Here is a 22384-nt window from a genome sequence, read left to right as displayed (position 1 = left end):
GGCTATGGCCTACCCCCCAGCAGCGTGCCTGTCGCCCTAATTAGAACCCGAAATATAGAGAAATATAAGAAAGAATCACTTAGATTAAAAAGGGGGGGAAGGGAAAACAGGGAAAAACAGCGGGAGAGGAGCCACATAATCAAAACCCCTTCGGCTCCCACCCCCCCGCCCGAAAATACTCAGAGTCCACGGGAAGATAATAAACACACGGATAAGCTCCAGGAACATAAAGACGTATCAAACATAATCATACAATTATGAACGGATCATCCAAACCATACCACAAGATAACAGTCCACAGAGGTAAGATCAGCTCAACCCTGTCCTCGTTTTTCGCAAACTGTAGTCGTCCAACGCATCAGGAACCAGATCACATGGAACCGGAGGTGAATAACAGGGAGTCGAATCAAAATTACACTCAAGTTATAGCGATCGCGACCCGGATGATCCAGAAAGTACAATAACCACTTCAGGCAAAGCAGGCAAAGTTCCGATGAGAATACGGAGAAAGCCGGTCCAGCGGCGCCGTCACAAGATCTTCGTTCGGCCATGTGAGGCAAAAGAGGAAAAAGAGACCCATCGAGGTCGGTCCAGACGGGATCCAGCCGGGGAACCTCCGGAATAGAAGGAGGCACAGGACGAAGAAGGGCAGCGGACTCCCGTACATCCACACCAACAGCAGCCTCCAGGTCCACGACCCCAAGGAAAGTTCCAGCAGCACACAACAGAGATGAAGCCGCACAAACCGAGGGGGGTCCGGCAGGCCCAACAAAGGGACCCCTCTCCAGGATAGCGGTCGGTGCGGTCATGGGTGCCCCCCAGGAGCGCAGGGCAGCGAGGATGTCGCCAAGCGTAGGCTCACCTTTACAATATTCAGCAAACGTGCCGCGCGGCGGACCCGCATCGCCGGTCCCCGCAAGGCCGAGAGTCACGGGGCCGGCCGCCATCTTAGAAGCCCGGCGGGGCCACTGCGAACACCGACCCCCGCCCGGATATCAGCGGGGCAAAACAGGATACCGGCAACCACCAGTGGAGGTGCCACCAGGGCAGGAAGGGGAGCCACCAGAAGAAGGCGATGCGCCGGCACCCCACACGCCGCCGGCACCGTTCTCCGAGTCCGGGCGGAGGAACTCAAAATGGCCGGGCCGGAGAACAAAGGGGAGACGAGCCAGATGTACGGTTAACCCCGTCCATGGAAGTCAGCTCCCCAACACCAGGCCGCAGGACCGCCGGGCCAGGACCGGGAGGCCGCAATCGGTCTATTAGCACATCGGCCCCTCCGACCGACTCCACACCACCACCAAGGGCCGGCCACCGCGCCCCGTCCAGCCCGGGCGCCGCCAAGGAGTGCCAGGCCCGGCCGCTCCGGAGGCCCCGAAGCAGACAGGGGCGTAACTCAGGATCCGTGACACCCAGGAATCACCGGAGCAAACGGTAAGTGCCTGTGAGTTATCGTCGTTCCACTGCACATCGTGGAATACTTCCCTGGGCAGGATAAAGTACAGGATATTTGTTGCAGACAGGAGAGTGAACGGAGCCGAGCTAAAAGGCGGCCATCTCGGACGCGAGCTTGGCTCCTCCCCCCTATATATGTGACCTTTTTGATTGTAAATAACAGGTATATTTGGCTAGGAGTGAAAGGACTAGTGCTGAAAGCAAATACAAATAACACGGCTAAATCTCCAGTACATGAAAGGATTACACAAAGAATTACTGCTTACAAACGCCTATACTATTAGAAACTGCATGGTACTGACCATGTATCGTGGGAAAAAGGCTGGTGCATAAATGATGGTACAGATTTTTGTCTTGGCTCATATCAAACACTTTCTCCCATTCTTGAGCAGTCATTTGGTTCTTGATACTCTCTGCAGTTGGATCTTCGTCATGCATATCCTTTCCTCCGAACTGCAACAGAAAATCACATTATTTCTATCAAACGAACAAGCTGGATATCACTTCTCAACATATCAAATTTGAATGCATTAAATGTGTGCATCTATAGCACAACTCATAATCCAAATGCTACTTATTCCGATATTGAGTTGCTTCATAAACGAAAAAATGCAGTCAAAAGACCAACAATCCTAAACGGGGTTACAAATCGACTCCCCGCTCAATGGCATCCCACAAGGTTTGACTGTTGGGTCTGCTGGAGTGCAATTAAGGAAGACTGCTTGGTTGCCTCCTGCAGAATTACTACAAATTTAGGCACCAAAGTGAATTATGTTTTATGGAAAGTAAAGAGAAGCAGAACACTCCCTTCTTTGCTTATAACTAAAGTTCTCCTACCAAAAACAATGTATGAAACAGAAAGAACAATATAAGAAGTCATTTCAACCAAATACTTACTGGCAAAGTTTCCGAGTGAACCAAAACACCAATTTCATGCAACAATTTTAAAAACTTGCAGGAATTCATGAAATTGATGACACAGACATGGAGGGAACAAACTATAAAAGTCTTGCATGAGGGTGCTAAATGTGCACAAGGTTGAGCTGATTTTTTTGAGATTCGAGTGATCTTTGTAAATTAGGATATGAAATGGTAGGTATCAATTCTTCCATTCTGAAAGTAGATGAGTCATTATCGTAAACCATGTTGGGCACAACGGGGATTTCAATGTGAGTAGGAATGAAGCATATAATGAAGGTGGGGGTGAGGAATCAGATGGAAGGGATAGGAACAGTCAAAAACCTCAAATGTATTATTCTCTAGCTTCCCCAGAACGGGAGGGGTTTAGCTCCATAAATGTCAGTATATCATTAAATATCTGTCTTAATTTCTGGGTCTTACTGGTTTCCAATCCCTCCATGGGTTTTGTCTCTTCCTTTCTCAAATGATAGACATATCTGAAGGCAAGGAAATTGGAGGGGAATGTAGCTCTTCGTCATGTGCAGAAACCATTTTGGTGTTGAACCTGGTCATTTCTGCAGGGTCTCCTCCAAAACCTTTTGCCTTCACTCCTATTTTTACTGAACTTGTTTCTGCTGGGCTTAGGTCTCTGATTGCTTTACTATGGCTAACCATGATAAAGTGCTTGTGCGCCCTCCTTAAAGCATGCTAGAACTAGATTATCTACAATTGGCATATTTAATTTACTTTTAAGTCACTAGTAAAGTTGTACTGCATGTACCCAGGGCCTGTAAATTAAATGTGACTAGTGGGCTGGTAGCCCTGATTGTGCTACCCACCTGAATAGCCTTTATACATGGCTCAGGCCTACCATTGCAGTCTGTGTGCACAGTTTTAAAATGCCATTTCAACCTGTCAAAGTAACCCTTTTTCCCAGCTTAAACCTTGCTTTCTTATACCTAAACATCACACCTAGGGTAGGCCCTGGACGTCCCAGGGGGCAGTGTGCAGTGTATTTGAAAAGATGGACATGTACCTTTAAGTTTGACATGTCCTGGAAACACATTTGTTTTTCCACTACTTCAAGGTCCACCCCTCCCTTAGGATAACATTGGAGTTACTTCATTGCATTTAATAAACTGCATTTTCCAAATGTGAACAGGCACTCCCTTCATGTTTGGTGTCTTTGGAATTGTAATAAGAAATCCCAACTGATGGAAGTTGGATTTTAAATTTCAATTCTGAAAAAGGCACTTTTAGAAAGTTGCATTTTCCTGCCTTCGCCATTTGGTGCCTGCAGCTGGCCTCTGGGTCACATGAAAGGGTGTAGCTGAGAGTTGGCCTTTGTGCATTCCTCCTAGACAGCCACACAAAAAAGTGTTTAGGAATACCTGAATGGGCCATTACTAGCAGGGTGGGAGGAGTTGGGCACAGCCCACTTTCACTTTAAGGGGCTGTGTCCTGTCTACACACAAAGGGCATACTCCCCTGTAGTTAGAATGGAATAAGGGCACGAAAGGCATGATGCCTGTGAACTTCAAAGGGTATTTCTAGAAGCTTCCCTCCCATTCCAGAGGAAGAGTACCAGGTACAAATTATGCACCTCTGACACCAACTCTTGAGCAAGCTCATGGGCCTGTGGGTAGTCTGACAGGAAGGAATGCTGTGCTGTGGAAAGGTCTGCCACTGTTGGACTGCTGCCCTGCTGTGCTGCCACCTGCCTGCTTCTCTTGCCTGGATGAGAAGAGACCTGGCCATGTAACTTCACTTTTGAACCCAGTACACTTCAAGAGCTAGTCAGCTGGCTTCATGATCTAAGTCTCAGGGACATAAAAGGCTCCCCAACATCATGCACCAGCCCCTCTTAGGTCCTGCTCCCTTGCTGTTGCTCATAGATCTGCATCTTTAAGTTTCTGGGCTCTTCGTGACCGCTAACTGGCCTATTCACACCAGGACCTTGATGTCTGCACCACAATTTAATGCGAAGCTACAGCAGCTACCTCTTTGGACTGAAGCATCCACTGCTCGCAGATACTGCCAAAGTGAAGCTCCAGCAAAGCCCAACTGCGATGCCAGGCCTGTTCTTCACACTACGTCAACAGGCTCATGCAATGCTTTCCTTGCTTCACGAAGCACCCTCCACCATGAATGGGACGCTCAACATGAATTTAAGAAGGTAAACTTCAGTGGGCCAAACTTGATGACTGTACCAGACCTGCACTCCATCGCAGTCAGCCTGAAAGTGTGACTGACCCGGTCCAGCATGGCCAGATATCCCTAGTTGGCACTTTGTTTTTGGTGCTATTTTCATTAAGATCTATAAAAATACATAACTCCGGTTATACTAATTGCAATTTTATTTTGGTCTCGTTTTATTTATGAAAAAAATTTGCTCTATCTAATTTGGTGTGATATCCTTTTTGTGGTGTATTCAGTTTATTATGGTTTGAAGTGTAGCTCAAATATTTTACATTTTGCCTGTAAGTTACACCGGACTGCTCTGTTGCAAGGTAGCAGAGGGTGGCTGATAGGTTAATTTAGGGTTGGCTTGGGCCTCACCCTATCTAGGGTTGTGGTTTCTGCTTGACCAGGGCTCACACCTCAGTCAACCAATAACCTAAATTCATACAGGGAAATAACTAACTTGAGCAGCTGTCACTTTTTTCAGTGATATTTTGACCACCTAATTTAACTAATCAGGCATATGTGTGCTGAGTTTCCACAATGGTGCTGGCTCAAACAGGGCTCAAGTCAAGATAAAACTCAGAAAATAATAAGCTAATAAATCAATGTCAAGCACTAACAGGATGTGCTTCTTAGAAACCCTTGGAAGAAACTTAGTGACAACACCATGACGTGCTCCTTCTGCCAGCAGACCGGTATCAAAAAATGAAATGGTTAGTCTATGCTACTGGGAATGTGAAAGTAGACTACTTAATTCTAATAGATTTTTCATTTTCATTGCTCACTCTGGTTGATGCATTTAACCTGGGAACACAAGGCTAGGTGTTTAAACAAGGTACATCCATAAAAATAAAAAATAAATACTAAATAACAATACACAGAAAGGTAACAAGAAATGCCCTAAAGGCTAGTTGATTGTAATTGAATATGTGCACAGTCCATGCCAAATGAGAAATAATTGTTTATTTTAAAGAGTAACTAGAATCTGTACTGCGCTTCAAGCAAGCAATTGCTAAGAAACTAAACTGTACAATTTTTAGTGTGAAGAGGCCCCTGAGCTTACACTTATGCATTCAATACTTGGTTTGGTGTGGTCACAATGTAGTGAAAGTGGCATATTGATTCGTTTTAAGTTTAGGAATGATACCCTTAGGGTTTGAATTTTATCTTGTCAAGCTGGGCCGAACTATCTTCACAAAAAGTTAAATGACTGCCACAAACTGTGCTAAACTTAGAGTAGTTGGTCATCCCTTACTAGTGCCCTTTGCTGCACTAAAGACATACCAGAGCTAGACTAACCAGCTTTCAGATATAATTGATCTGCTGTAGTGAGCTGTCAACATATTGTATGAGCATAAGTGCCTACCTAGAAGCTCCGTGGTTTTGCTAACTAACACTACTCCACCTGATGAGGATGTCAAAATCAAACTCATTTGGTGGAGCTTTGGACCAGTGTGAACAGTCTCTGGTATTACTTGGATGTTATTTTTGCCTTACTGGTGTGAGACCCGGTACATCATTTGAGGATTACTACTACAAATACCACATAGTTGCAAAATTAAACTAAGATAAACCATTTTTAACTTTTGCAAACCATTCAAGAACAGATATGACCCAATATCACTGCAATGCACAACGTCCTGTCTGAGGGGGTTGCTGTGATAAAAGAAAATCCATGTCCACACTGATTTTACAGTATAACTTGCTGTAACTGTATGAAGGCCTTTGGAAAACTGTCCATCACCACATCTTCAGCATAAGCCACTAAGCTTTAGTAACATAGCACAGAGGCTACACGAGGTTGTTTCTACTCAAATGTCTTTGCATCAGTTTTCATCTTCAACTGTTCTTTTTCAGTGAGGGCTTTAGCCAGAAAGCATGAGTGTTTTTATGTAACACATTAACAAGTGCATCAAATAATGCCATATGCGAGAGGTAATAACTTAAGTTCGACCTAGAAAGCATGTAAATAGCCTAAAACAGAATATAGTTCACTAAGATACTCGCATAATTCTAATCAGTTCAAAAGTCAAGGAAAGTCCAAGTCTAAATCAGTAGCAGAAATACAAACAGGCTCCTTTTGAGGAATACAAATTATCATGTTTCAGTTCAGCCAATAAACACCAGAAAATTAATTCAGTTTGGCTCGTTTTCTGCAAAAGGGAACACAGAAGCGAAGCATGCACGTTAAAAACACGTTCATGTAATTTTAAAAGGCATATTTTTCATTCACTGAACGAATGTCCGTGCATGCTGACTTTGGCCTAGTCAGACTGAGGCCTATGTATGCTAAAATCAAGCCACATTTACTTTTTATAAAAAAAAAAGTTTAACATTTACCCCCCTTATTTCCAGAATCACCAAACTACTCTACAACTCTTCATCAGTCACTCCGTTTCTAGGATTTGGCCTTCATTTTCTCAAACTCTGGCTTTGATGTCATCAATTTCGATAGCTCCACTCTGTTTTTTCTTGTCGCCCTCATCTTTTCAAAATTGCATTTCAAATCTCCCTTAAGACAAATAACTTCTAAGATTTTTTTACATAAGAACTACATGGATTAGACTAAGTGTTAGTATTATTAATGGCGTTAGTATTTTCTTTAGTAAGCCATTACCCACATCATCAAACCATTCACTAATCTTTGAAATTCCCTTTCCACTGCCACTAGACCACGTTCAAACTGTTGGACACTATTCTCTTTCACGGGTTTACCTACACTTGCATTATTAATCATGTTTAATAGCCCAGGGAAAAGGAATTCCTGAATTCCATTCACCTCCCATCCCTCACGGACGAAGACAATGCCATGCCTAATGGTGAAATTACTCTGGAGGTGTTATAACAGAATTGCTAAGTGTAAATTATCAGGTGATGACTCCCCTGGGCAATTTAGGAAACCTTAACAGCTCAGCTGTTCCAGAGCTCTAGGATACCTTCAAGGAAGCAGATACTTCATGTCACTAGGTCTTAAAGTTACCAGTTGCATGGTGGGTTTCTACATTTACATATCCTGTACTCAATTATGCTTCACCGTAGCACGATTTTTAAACCGAGTCTTAAACAAGAAGGTAAAAGATGCCCCCTACTCTACTCCTTTGGCTGCAGGAGCTATGCACCCATATTCCTTGTTAACAATGAGAAAGCCCTGGCAAAAATGATGACTAACAGGCTGTGCAACCTAATTCCTTCATTGATCCAGTACTCTCGAGGGGGGTTTGGTTCTTGGGATCACCCAAAGGAATTAAAGATAATTGCACATCTGTTATGGAGCTTTAGAGAAATAGTGTTGTCTATCTCTATTGTCGCTGTTAAAGAGTTAAATGGGGATACTTGTTTCGGGTTTTAGAGATCAAGATTTATCTGAAGGATAAGTGTCTATAAGAGCGACTAGTGAAGCAAATTAACTGTTGAGTTTTCTTTGCTGCACCATTTTCAAACAAGTCATAGGACAGATGTGTTTATACTCCTAGTCCTCCTGGTGTTAAAACCATTGGTGACTCCTGCTGAACCAGCGTCAAGTGGTCCTGTCCAGAACAGGCCCCATTAACTCCTTTCTTTACAGATTATCGTTCCTAGTTTCCAACCTAGACATCCTAGTTCCTTCTTTCCAACTCAAGCATCTGTGCTTGAATCTCTCTATTCTTTGGGTGCAAGGTGACCTGGGGAAACCTGAAGCAATGCACACGTCCTTTTCTACCACCAAGGCCAACATTCTAAGCTGCACTATGAAATGTGTCTCAAAATGCATTCACCTCCTGATTACTCAATTTAATAGAGCATGGGTCAATATGTTTGAAGATAATCTACACCCCTTGATGCCAAAGTCCTGTGCAGATTTTAGCAAAAGGGCCCAACTTCTGCTGTCATTGAGGGGGACCGGACATGGATACAGGCAGTCAAAAGGATCACTGTACCACAGTTCTTAAATCGATCATGTCCTGAACGGACTTTGATATTAAGTCATTCATTTCACAGACCATGAAATAAAGATTGAAACCCAGGAGGCTTTATAACCATACAGAGTCTGGAGGTATGTACCTTCCAAATGAGCTCCGATCAGTTTTCAACAGTGCCCAAAGCGAAACCTTTTTAGGGCAAAAACAAACAGGACCTCAGACAGCTCAGCCTTTTGCAGACCAGTCTGTTTCTGCTCGCACCAAGTGTCATTTGGACCAATGACCAGAAAAAAATTACTTTATGACTGGACCCCCATTAGCCAAACTTCCACTACATCTGAAGGAAAATTTGCTAGCATTCCATTACTAAGCATGGAGGTGTAGATTGAGAACGTTTGGATATAAGAACCAGCCCTGTTGCTCCGTCAGCAGGTCCTCCTGAAGAGGCATATGCTAACAGAACAATGAGCACTAGATCTAAAGGGTCAGATAATTTCTGGCCCTAATACGGTTTGAATCTTTTAACATCTGACCTTCATATATCAACACTTAACCCAAACAAACTTCTAAAAATACCGAGGATGATCTCACCCTGCAGTACTGTGTTGCTGGTTAAGGAGTCCTCAATGATCAAGCATGGCAGTTAGTATGGGTGAGGGGATAGGTCCTTAGTTTAGGAAATTCCAGACAAAGTTTAATAGAACTAATTAACCTAAAAGCTCGCCTCCAAAAGTTTAATACTTTTAGGAATATGTAAAAGTATTCTATCATAGCTACAAGAGAGCCCTTCAGCCTCACATTGTTTGTCAATACATTTAGAACCAGTATTGCCCTCAATTTTTATTATTTCTAAAAGGCTGAGTTGTGAAGAACAACCATATCACAGGAATACAGTTGAAATTGACTATTCTTAAAATAGGTCGTGCGTGGATCCTTGCTCTGCCAGCTTTAAGTAACTGACTCAGAAAGAACCCTTGTTAGATTTGGGGGTCTCTAGTTGGCACAGGTAGGTACTTGTGGCAAATAGGGACCTTTGCCTCTAGTCAGGGTAAGGGGGTACACTCTTAAAATAACCCCCGCTCACCCCCTTGGTAGCTTGGCACGAGCAGATAGGCTTATCTCAGAGGCAGTGTCTAAAGCATTTGTGAATACATACAGTAATCCAGTGACACTACAGATGGACACCACAGGTTTTATATAAAAAATAAGTACTCTTTATATAGACTTATCACAAGACTGATGAAAAGCAGCGAGACTCCCAAGACTTCGCTGCCGCTTGGTGCAAACCACCTCTAATTCACTCTAAGATTAGTGATCAAAATAACGAGGCAGGCGCTGGAAGTTGGAAGGCAGAGAACAAGTTTATTGCTCTAGAGGAGAGTACATCACTTCGGACACCGGGGCTATCGTCAAAAGGTGCTCTAACTGCATCTCTGAGGCCTGGCCTTTTATATGTTTCTTTCGTCACTTTATTGCATGGTCAAAAATTCCTGGCATCAGTTGATGACATACTGAAACATCCCTGTAATCCCCGCCTTTAAGCTAGTTCCCACACAAGTCCAGTAGCAAATGTTCCCCCACCCGGATCTTACAGATGCTCGATATCTCGCAGCTGGACATTCCGACAGGACCTAAAACACATGGGATCTGTCAGAAAAAGGGGTCAGGACACTGATTAAATTCCGGCCCCTTTTGTTGGTGGAGCAAGTTCTGTCGTTACGTGGGCAATAAACTAAGTCCTCAGGGGTTGATTAGCACCTGGGACCGGATTGAGTAGCCAGGTGCAGTGGAGGAGGTTATCAGAGGGGCCGGATCGTGCACAGAGGATGAAAGGACAAGTGGGTTTGGTGCGGGAAGTGGCTCTAGGGTATTGTCATGCTGACATGGTTTTACGACCCTGGTATGTGTGCTTGGGTTCAGTCAGAGCGCGGGGGAGATGAGGGCGGCCGGGGTGATGCGCAGGTGACCAGCAATGGGGAAAATAGCTGCAGAGACTAAAACGGTTGCTGCTTATGCCCTCGTAGGGGCCTTCGTTACACAAGATGGCGCCGGCAATGTTCATATTTATCGTCTTATATTCAACAAGATCCGCTCCCTCACCCGCATACCTCTAGTGTCCTGGTGTCCCCCTGGTCAGTCGCGGCTTGTGCCGATTGAACGGAGGGGCAATACACCATTTTGGACCACCGAGGCAGTACTCACTTCCTGTGTGGAACTCAAGGTCAGCATTCCACACACTGCTGCACGGTCCCGCCCACTCCCTCTCAAAAGGGAGTGCGCCGAGCAGACGCACGTGGAAGATTAACAAGCACTGAAAGGAAAGCCCTAGTCACCAGGTACTAGGGAGACAAGTTTAAGGTCTACAGTGAAATTGTGTCTTTTAATCGATACCGCCAGGTCTCTGACTGGCCCTGCTTTTAAACTCAGTGATTTCGGTCCGTTTTTAAAATCATAAATTGCAGTTTGCACTTCCGAATTCCCGCTCCCTCACCCGCATACCTCTCGTGTCCTGGTGTCCCCCTGGTCCGTCGCGGCTTGTGCCGATTGAACAGAGGGGCTATACACCATTTTGGACCACTGAGGCAGTACTCACTTCCTGTGTGGAATACAAGGTCACAGTTCCACGCACTGCTGCACGGTCCCGCCCACTCCCTCTCAAAAGGGATTGCGCCGAGCAGACGAACGCAGCGGCACGCCGGCGCAAGCCCGTCTGCGCCCGTCCGCGTCTGACCGTCGCCAGTCGCCCTGCCCATTTTTTCTCTTAAGCTGTCTCTCCCTTCTAACAGATGGCCATATTACAATATACGAGTCAGGAGCTACACTCCTTAAACACATCACCCCATCCTCAGCAAAGATATGCCTTCGACCAGTAACATCCCCCAACCCAGTTGGCAATACATAACTAATCCCAGCAAATCAAACCACACCAAAGCAAACCCTATCGCACCTTATCTGTGTACTGCAATGCACGATCCCTCCCAAAGAACACACTAGAAATTTGGTCGCTACTAGATATTGAAAAGCCGGACCGGTTTCTCATAACCGAAACCTGGCTCCAAGACTCCTCCTCACCTGACATCGCAGTAGCCATGCCTCCTGACTACAAGATGTTCAGACTCAATCGAGCCGGGAAAAGATGAGGGGGAAATGCAGTTGTCTACATGACAAATATCACTACATGTTATTGATACTGTTTTAGCTAACTGGGGAAAAATGTGTATTGTCTCCCTCGTAACAGAACATAACAAGCAATGGAAAGTTGCCCTCCTCTGCAGGGGCCCGGCAAAACCAACTTTGTCAACAAACTCATGGAGACAATAGCCCCACATGTCCTAGTCTCTGGCAACTTCATCCTATTAAGGGACTTCAATTATCATGCGGAACATATCTAGATCCCCACACCAGTGAACTCATCACCAGCATCAATTCATTAGGTTTACACATGTTAGCCACTGGCCCAACACACACGGCAGGTAATGCATTAGATCTCCTATTCATTAACTCATCAAAAGTCGAGGTCGATCAAATACACCCCGTACTATGGTCCGATCACTATGTTATTAGGTTCAACATCTCCATAAACGTAACTCAACCTAAGGCCAAAAACCTCGTGAAATGGAGCAGGCCATGGAACAAGATCAACCTTGACTCCTTGACCACTCACTTCTCTACCCCCCTATCACGAAGCAGACCGACCCAAACAAGGCAGCAACTGCCCTAGAATACGCCATCACTTCCGCTTTAGACATAATTGCCCCCAAAAAGGTATCTAGAGGCTCCAACAAACTCATTGGTTCACCTCTGATTTGGATAAAACCAAACGGTCAGCTAGGGCAGCCGAACGTAAATGGCGACAAACTAGGAATCCAACAGACAGACAATACAAAATAGCTCACAGACACTATATGAATGAGATAGCTGCAGCCAAAATAACCTACTTAGGGAACAGGATAAATCTGACAACCAACTCGCACAGAGAGTTATATAAAATAGTCAAAGATTTTACGAACCCTCCGGACTGCCAGCCACCACTCACTGAGTCCCAGGAATGGGTCAACTCCATCTCATCCTACTTCCAGGATAAAATAAATAACATTCTTAAAACTTTCCCCCAGACAACCAATACAATGGCAACCAACATGCCCACCAATAAGGGTACTACAGCACCACCATACTCGCATGCCTCAGTCCTGAAAGAATTTCAACCATTCTCGGATACAGAAGTAGCCTACGCACTGAACAAAATTAAATCTGGATCTCCAACAGACCCTGCCTCCTCTCAGATTCTTGCTAAAATTGCACCCGCTCTGATCCCCTATCTCACAAAAACCCTTAATCTCGCACTGTCCCACTCCTCTGTTCCTTCCCACTGGAAGGAGGTCACCATAAGACCTATCCTAAAAAAACCTCCACCGACCACAAACAGCTTCCCAATTATCGCCCTATTTCCCTTCTACCAATGTTTAGTAAGATTATGGAATCCTTAATTAACAAGCAGCCATGCAAACATCTAGAGGCTAATCAGCTGCTTGACCCATCTCAGTCAGGATTCAGAGCATACCACTGCACTGAAACGGCACTGCTAGAGATTGTGGACAATATTAGGCTGACCCTCGATGCAAGACAATCCACCATACTGATCTTGCTCGACCTGTCGGCGGCCTTCAACACCATCTCACACAGCGTTCTCTTGGAGCGCCTGACGGAGATGGGTGTCGAAGGACCAGCTCTACTCTGGATCAAAAGCTACCTGACTGAACGGCGCTCTAAGGTGCAAATCGGATAGTTCACCTCTATCAACCAGACAAATGATAAGGGGGTGCCCCAGGGATCTATACTGAGCACCCCACTATTCAACTTATATGCATCTCCTCTTGGAAGAGTAATCGGGGCACACGGTTTTGATAGTGTCCTACGCTGACGATACACAGCTACTGATCTCCCTGGGCCCAGACCCTATGGACACTAAACAAATTCCAAAAGGGCATGATCTCAATTAAGGACTGGATGACAAACAACTTCCTGATACTCAATGCGGGCAAAACCGAGATCGTGCTTTTCGGAAATGCCCACAAACACTGGTCCGACGAATGGTGGCCACCTATGCTGGGACCCTGCCCCCCGCCCAAAACATCGGTCCGTAACCTAGGAGTGACAATTGATGACAAGCTGTCCATGGCCAACCATGTTAACAAGATAGTGCATACAAGCTTCGGACTGTGCGCAATCTCAAGAAGATTTTTAAATGGATCCCCCCCCCTTACCTCATGCGTGCCCCTAGTCCAGGGCTTAAGCATAGGCCGATTGGATTATGGCAATGCATTACTTTCATCCATCAATGAGTCACCTGGCTAAACTCCAGGTCCAGCAAAACACTGCAGCTAGTATGGTGCTTAATCTCCCCCCTCGCACTTCCTCCTTGCTCAGCCTCAAAACACTTCACTGGCTTCCCATAAGGAAGCGCATTAACTTCAAACTTTGCTGCCTAGTCCACAAAACCATCAATGGTCAAGGTCCCAAATACCTTGAATAGAAACTTATAAACCATTGCCCGATCAGAACTCGGAGGTCGACCGACAAGTCTCTCCTAACCATCCCCAAAGTTTGCACTGTCAGGAATGGGGATAGGTCTTTCTCCAAAATAGCCCCAGAATCCTGGAATGCCCTACCCCTATACATCAGGACCGAACCCAACCACCTGAAATTTCGAAGACTCTTAAAAACATGGCTTTTCTAGCCACCTGGCTATTGGCTACTCCCCTCAAGCATCTGCTAAATGCTCTGAGACCTATGGGTGATTTATGAGTTATATAAAAACATACACAAATATACAAAAAAGACCACAAACAAAAATCCACAATACTGTACTTAAAATGGTAGAATTAGCTTAGTTCTCTTTAGATCATTAAATGCGACACTTTGAGTCAATGTACCTTAAGATGAGACACGAAGGGCAAGAAAAGTGTTGCAGGAAAGGTGATGCGGTAGTCCCTTACACACAAGGATGGTGATGAATTGAATATCATGGTGCAAAGAAATAAAGATGGCGCTTTCTCCTTGATGCAATACGCTTCCTGGTTATGCACCGGCATCGGTTGCAACGTCGATCCTCTTCTCCGGCGATGCAAGATGCTTTACACAATCCCTTGGGACTGCAAACATTGTGAAGTCACTTGTACATTTTGCTTTGTTGATTCATCTGTGTGAAGACCCACATTTGCACTGTATCTCTGTACTTGACCATTAATATTCTGATTTGGCAGGGGGGCTTGAGGTGGTTCAGCTATTTGTAAACCTTGTCCTTTTCCATCTATTATATTCTGATTTTGCATCGGGCTCTGCATTTGATTTAGCGGATTCGGATCATTAAGACCTGGGCTACCACCTGCATTTGCCAACAACCTCATAGACTCACGTTTCCAATGTCCAAATCTTCCGGAAGCACAGCATGGATACTTGTTCTTTATAGCTTATTATTTTTACCCCTTGCCCCACCACCTTTTAGAACACCATTCGGATTATCTTGGACAACCTGATCTTTGCTTTGAAAACCGGATTTAGAAAAAATCCACAAATCCACCTTTCAGTGCTGCTTTCATCTGAGCCCACATTAATTTCTCTTCCAACTTTTTAGGTCTTGACTCAATATCATCACTACAGTATTTGGTATAATGCAATATTTCGTCAGAAGACTTGCTTTGCCAACAAAGTAAATGCTGTTGAATCATGTTGGTAATCTCTGGTCTCAATCCAAACACACACCTATACACAAAAGTACCACAAAATGACCCATGTCCTTGTCAGTGATATTCTCAATGCCACTATACTGTTTAACACTTGAAGAAGCCTTTCAGAATAAGCATGCATGGTTTAAGTTTCTTGTTTAGTTCTGTCTTTTTTAACCCAATCTGATTCTTCTGGTGACATTTTTCCTTTCAAATAAGTAATGACCTGATTATATATTTTCATCACCTCATCAGATGGTGCTCCAGTTTTTGCATCTCTTGGATATTCTTCTTTCGGCCAATCTACAGAAATATTACACTCTACCCATAAATCAGCTGGAACTACAACATCAAGCAAAGCATCCAAGTCTTTTCACGAAACTTTTGACACTATCACAAACCTCTACTTGTTTGTACCTTTCTACTGGTTTCGCTCTCAATCTGGGAAACTCATTCGTAAAAGAAAATATCTCCTGTCTGGACCATGGAAAATCAACATATCAACCTCCCGGTCTCATGGCATACATAATTTCAGCTATTTCTGTTTCTCTCAGTGGATACATTGTTAAAACATCTGAATTTACAACAGCGTCTTCATTCTTTTTAGCCATCTTCCTTACCAACGATCTAGTTAACACCAGTTTCTCAATGTTCTAATTAACTGCAAAAGCTGTGCAATTTCAGCAAATTTCTCATGAAGGTTTCTCGCTTTCATTGTAATATTTTTACATGAAAATAACTTCTTCCTGATATTTACTCAACCTCTGGACTAATCGTACCTAATATTTCTTCCAAATCCGCTTTTAATCTACTGATACCCATGTTCACTTCATTAGAAGTCATCCCTCTAATCCATTCATCCAATTCCCTGGGTGAAGGTCCTAAAGACCCTCTTGATGTAGGTGTCACAGTCACTCCCTTCATATTCTGTAACAATCTCCTTGGATTCATCTGTAAATTACGAGGTTAGACTGCTCTTTCAGAAATATCGATCAAGGATTCTGACTCACTTACACCATTACTAATTGTGTTATTTCAAAGGTAGGAACTGGTAAACCTATCACCTGTGAGACATTTTGTTCATTATATAATAGAACTATAGGACCAATTGTCACTGAAACTGAAAAAGCATCTGCATTCAGATTGAATTCATTTATTCCTCTAGTTAAATCTCCTTTTACCCTGTTAAGTACACTTGATTTTTCTTTTGAAGATTTTTTATCTGAATCAATGGAGCACTTGGTGATGGTCTCTCTTGTTCTTCCTGATACGGTGAAGGTCTGTTCATTAGTAAACCATACAGCAATTCATCTACCTCATTTGGATCTGGTTCTGTATCTGCAGTATTCTTTTTCTTTTCTTTACATTTTACACCATTATTCTCCACTAATAGAACTGGATACATTCCTTCACCTAATGCCACAACATCCCTTCTCAATTTCTTCATCTGAGCATACCATTTTGCCTCAGAGTATCTACTCGGTGTTTCTGTATCATTTCTCAGTCCTATCCTTCTTTCTCTTGTATGCCTCATTTTACCATTCTTCAAGAGCTTCATACTGCATAGGTCTCGGACTTGGTTTGAACTCATTCATTTGATATCTCAAATTCTCTATAATCCTATTGTTGAAAGTACCATACTCTGAAGACACCACATTTCCATCCCTTTCTGTATACTTAACCCAAGTTTCCAATCATGTACACGTGTGGTAACCCCTTTCTAGTGACATAACAAAGCAGGCATACCCTTTGGAGCTATATGAATTCCTTCTCAAATATGTATAGGTTCATCTATTCTAAATAGAGTTACACAATTTTATTTTCGGTCTCGATCGGTAAACCCCTTATTCGAGAAGCTCTTTTGTACTTCAACAAATCCAATTGGTTCACACTGACCAATACCAGAGTGATTCACACCAACAGACCAATAACAGCACAGCACTATTGTGACGATTCACGCCATATAACCAATAGCAGCACGGCTTTCTGTGATGACTCACGCCAACTATCCAGTTGCAGTGCTGCTTTCTGTAATGTCTGTAATGTCAGTACCACTCCTGCAACTGACTCTCCCTTTACAAATTTTATCGGCCACTATTTACAAACTTTTAGATAAACAACGTTAGAACACAGACATTCCAGCTTGTCTGCTCCACTAAAAGAAGATCGATACAAACTCTCCAAGAATACTCCCACTACTAGTAAAATCTCTGACCAGCATGATTCTACTCATTCAAGTGAAAACTTTCGGGACTTCTCCAGATGTGCTTTCAAAAAGGTACCCAGATAAGTCTCTACTATACCAACTCCAAAGTTCCCTGTGCAGCAGTGACACTGACTATTGCTCAATACTTTCAACAGCAATCAACGCAATATTTAGTGTATGCCACACTAACACACGCCCTTGGGCTTATGCCGGGATCTTAGGCCTCTCCGGACCTACTGACAAATTTCCTTTAAGATGAAAACCAATGCGATCACTACATGTAACAAAAAGTACGAAAAGTATGAAAGGTTATTAAACAATTTTCATCTTAATCAATTTGCCAATATAATCAATCTACACTAACCATCCTAATCGGACTACCAAAATCTAGTGTGGAGGCCTTGCAGTTTTCTCTAGGAGAAATTAATTATTAGTCACTTGCTCAAATTAACAAGATCAATCACATGAATTCATTTAAAACTTTCATTAGTCTAATATAAACACAATCACTATTATTCTGTGCAATTAATATTGCTTAGTTATATTGATAATCAATACAGCTTATTTTTCATACTTTTGCTCATTATACAGAAATCGTTTGTGGTCTACTTAAGCAGTCGTTTTTCCGCACCTTTCTGATTTCTTTTTACCAAATCATATGTTAATACTTTTTCAATTAATCTCAGGCTTAGGTTTTATTTAGGGGTGTGCATCAAATTCCGTTCCACTTGCGGAAATTGCGATATTTTTACATTTTCGCTTTCCGCAGAGCGCGAAATGTCAATTTCAGCGATTTGCACAGTGTTGCAGAGAATTTTTTTTTTCATGTTCGCGCTTTGAAAATGCGTTCTTGCGCGATCGCCTTACCGGGATCCATGTGATCGCCTTACCGGGATTCCCGCGTTCGCCCACGAGTTTTCCGATCAGTTTGTGCTCCACGAGATGTTGGTAGCCGGTCGTGCTATCTCGCGAGTGTTCGCGATCACGTCATTTGTCTCACCATCAGACAACGAGAGAGTCTGAGATCGCGAACAGGAAATAGCATCGCGGGCGGGACAAGTGAAAACAAGATGGCTGCGCTCATTAGCGCCCGCATGGGCAAGATGGCGACATTTCCAACGTGATCACGCAAAAAACATCGTGAACAGGCGGGACAAGCACTTCCGCATCTTCACGATATTTCCGCATACGCACAGAGATTTGACGTTTGTGAAGATTTGAGTAACGCGATTACGAAAATTCCGCCCACACCTAGTTTTATTTATAGAAAACCCTGCTCCAACACACCCAATGTTCACACACTTTCATGAATAGGTTCTAACCAGTAATTAGGCTTTGGGGGTCATTAAAATACTGACCCTCGCTGAAGCTGCGCTTTGCTTAGTTTTGATGTTGGAAGCCACTAAAATGCCACCGATAGCTGAAGCAGCATTGTAACCACATTACCTCATGCAGCGCTTACTGTCTCTCTTCAACTTATCACCCAAATGTGAGGACAGCAAACAACCGCAGCTTTGTCTTTGGTGACACGGCGCCTCACCCCACTGGCACGAAGCCTTCTCAAAGTCACAACGAATAAGCCTCACTTTCCCACATCGTGAGTTCCAAAGGCTCTCTGGCGCTTCTTTTCCTTAGGAATTCACATAACTACATCTTCACAATGAGCTGGCAGACAATTTGTCGCTAAAATCATGCTGTGAAGAACCACCAAATCACAAGAATAAAGTTGAACTTGACTTTATTCATAAAATAGGTCGGGCGTGAATCCTTGCTCTGCCAGCTGGAAGAAACGGACTAAGAACCCCGATGCTCCCAATGGCAACCTACAACTCTGCCACATTCCATGAACAGAACACATAAATGCATTACAACACTAAGCATACTCTGTAAATGTATTATGCCCTTGTGGCAACTGCTACCTGTGCTGTTCTATGATTTTCTGTACGTTATAAATACATTATACACAGTTGTAATATGGTTTAAAATTTACCAGTTGCATGGTGGGTTTTTTATATTCACAAATGCTTTGCTCAATTATGGGTTTTTTGCAGAAGCACCATTTGGGGCCCATTGGGGAAAGGGAGGGGGGGGGAAGAAAAGCACCGACCCGAGACTCAATATAGGTGTGATAAAGGCCGCTTTATTGGAAGCAGGTGCATCCTACACAATGACAACCTTGGCCTGTGCCGCACAATCTAAACCTCATAAATATGTAATTTCCTGACTCACCCCCACCCCTAACTGATTCCCACAATCCACAAACAGTAACAATTAGCATAACGTCAATTTGCCTCTCACCTGGCTAAATACTTTATTGTGCTTGACCTACCCCCCGATAATCCAAACAGTTCTCCTACTCTTCCCCCATATATTAGGAAGAACCGCCCCTACATGCAGAATGCACCCCACACCTGCTCCAGCGACATGCGAAACCCCCCACCCAATCATAAAACCCCCTTTGCACCAGCCTCCAACGAAACATCGCCCAAAATCCCCCGACAACCCCAAACTCCCCTGAAAAAGAAACTCCCCCGAAAAGGGGAATACCTGCCCTTGGGCCCCCCCCCTTTAACATGATCCAGGGAGGGAGGGAGGGGAAAAATTGTCCATCCGCCACCCCCGCCCGCCGGCCGAGACACCACACTTAAAATGGTGTCTCTGCCGCGTACCCGGCCGGATATCAAAACCCAGCCCAAAAGGAGCCCAACAAAGCCCCGCCCCCAGCCCAAAAGCTACTAGACACCCAAACCCGTCCCCGGGCGGCGCCAGCTCCACCCCCCCTCCCCTTCCCCGGCCCCAAATTCCCCCGGGCGGGGCAGGCCTCCCTTCGGTCGGCCGCCCCCCCCAGGACCCCCATTGGGGAAAGGGAGGGGGGGGAAGAAAAGCACCGACCCGAGACTCAATATAGGTGTGATAAAGGCCGCTTTATTGGAAGCAGGTGCATCCTACACAATAACAACCCTGGCCTGCGCCGCACAATCTAAACCTCATAAATATGTAATTTCCTGACTCAGCCCCACCCCTAACTGATTCCCACAATCCACAAACAGTAACAATTAGCATAACGTCAATTTGCCTCTCCACCTGGCTAAATACTTTATTGTGCTTGACCTACCCCCCGATAATCCAAACAGTTCTCCTACTCTTCCCCCATATATTAGGAAGAACCGGCACTCGAGGGACGTGCTAACGGTCCTCGACCCCCCTAGGACTCCCCACCGCTTAAACCCGGTACATGCCGCATGACCCAGCCGGCAGGACCACACCCCTAACCATATGGCGTGCCACGGACCCCCCTCAAACACAGTGCTGTCAGGTCAATGCCTTCGTACCGCCGGCAGGTCCTCCCCCCTAACCATAGGGCCATGTCCTCCGTCCCAATGTGTAGGGCCATGCCCTCCGTCACCCCGTATAGGGCCATGCCCTCCGTCCCCCCTTATAGGGCCATGCCCTCCGTCACCAATGTATAGGGCCATGCCCTCCGTCACCAAGGTATAGGGCCATGCCCTCCGTCACCAAGGTATAGGGCCATGCCCTCCGTCACCAAGGTATAGGGCCATGCCCTCCGTCACCAAGGTATAGGGCCATGCCCTCCGTCACCAAGGTATAGGGCCATGCCCTCCGTCACCAAGGTATAGGGCCATGCCCTCCGTCACCACGTACAGGGCCATGCCCTCCGTCACCACGTACAGGGCCATGCCCTCCGTCACCCATGTATAGGGCCATGCCCTCCGTCACCAGCGTAGAGGGCCATGCCCTCCGTCACCAGCGTAGAGGGCCATGCCCTCCGTCACCAGCGTAGAGGGCCATGCCCTCCGTCACCAGCGTAGAGGGCCTTGCCCTCCGTCACCAGCGTAGAGGGCCATGCCCTCCGTCACCAACGTATAGGGCCATGCCCTCTGTCACCAATGTATAGGGCCATGCCCTCCATTACCAATGCATAGGGACATGCCCTCGTCACCAATGCATAGGGCCATGCCCTCGTCACCAACGCATAGGGCCATGCCCTCATCACCAATGCCTAGGGCCATGCCCTCCGTCACCAATGCATAGGGCCATGCCCTCCGTCACTAAATGTATAGGGCCATGCCCTTCCTCACTAAATGTATAGGGCCATGCCCTCAGTCAACGTCACCCCCGGGGCGTGCTTCCAGGTCGCGGAATCGAGCTCCCTACGAAGTATGACCGCACTGAACCGGGGCCGTGCCCTCTCTCTGGCGTCCAGGGCCCCCCCTGTCAACACAAGGGCTGGTAAGCCGCCCAGCGCCTGCAGGCAGTCCGCCGAAACCGGCCGTCCCACCAGAGAGAAGCCCTCCGGATGGTGCGTCCCACACCGGGGCCCGTCCGCCAGGAAAAAACCCCTGCCGCAGTGCCCCCAACACCCCCGTCACCTACCATACCCCGCTGCCCCCATATGGCTGCGTCACCGTTCCGCGTCAGACCCCACCGCGCGTTGCGACCCCCCTGTCCTCCGGCGGGCGTGCTCCCTGACCATGGAGTCGAGCTCACTACGGAGAATGACCACACCGACATGGGACCGTGCGTCCTCTCTGGCGCCCAGAGGGAAGTCCTCCACACAGTGCGACACCCCCCAGAGCCTGTCCGCCAGGAAAAAGCCCACTACAAAGAACGTACCTCTCACCCGCGCACGACCCCCAAATGCCCTTGATATGCCCGCGGCCTAACCGAGACGCTTGCCCTGTTCACCCCTATACGCCCGTACCGTCCGCTCGGGCCCCCCAAACCTGCACCTAGGCCGACACCCCAAACGTAGTCAGCACCTAAAAGACGCCCCCATGTTCACCATCACGGCAAGAAAAGGATCCAGTACGCTCTGCCCAAACCCCCCTGTTAAACCTAAGGTCAAGGGACAATCTATATTTGCCCGGCGGTATCGCCTCTTTAACCCACGAATTATTAATCAATGAAGAGGCAGGCGCTGGAGACGGGAAGGCAGGAAACAAGGTTTATTCTCTCCGGAGGAGAACACATCAGTTCAGACAGCAGGTATCTTC

At 45.7% G+C, this 22384-nt stretch overlaps 1 protein-coding gene across 1 annotated transcript in view; it reads right to left on the bottom strand.

The window, feature by feature from the left end:
• Positions 1 to 22384, bottom strand: part of LOC144827590 (maternal DNA replication licensing factor mcm6-like) — a 520545-nt gene that overhangs the window by 278784 nt on the left and 219377 nt on the right. Inside the window, exon 7 of the mRNA XM_078685842.1 lies at positions 1758 to 1908. Coding sequence (XP_078541968.1) covers positions 1758 to 1908 — 151 coding nt within the window. The remainder of the gene's footprint in view (positions 1 to 1757; positions 1909 to 22384) is intronic.

This window comes from Lissotriton helveticus, chromosome 4_1 (genome assembly GCF_964261635.1).
Source record: "Lissotriton helveticus chromosome 4_1, aLisHel1.1, whole genome shotgun sequence".
Classification (NCBI taxonomy): domain Eukaryota; kingdom Metazoa; phylum Chordata; class Amphibia; order Caudata; family Salamandridae; genus Lissotriton; species Lissotriton helveticus.
The sequence above is the reverse complement of the archived record's forward strand: the minus strand, read 5'-3'. Positions and strand labels throughout refer to the sequence as shown.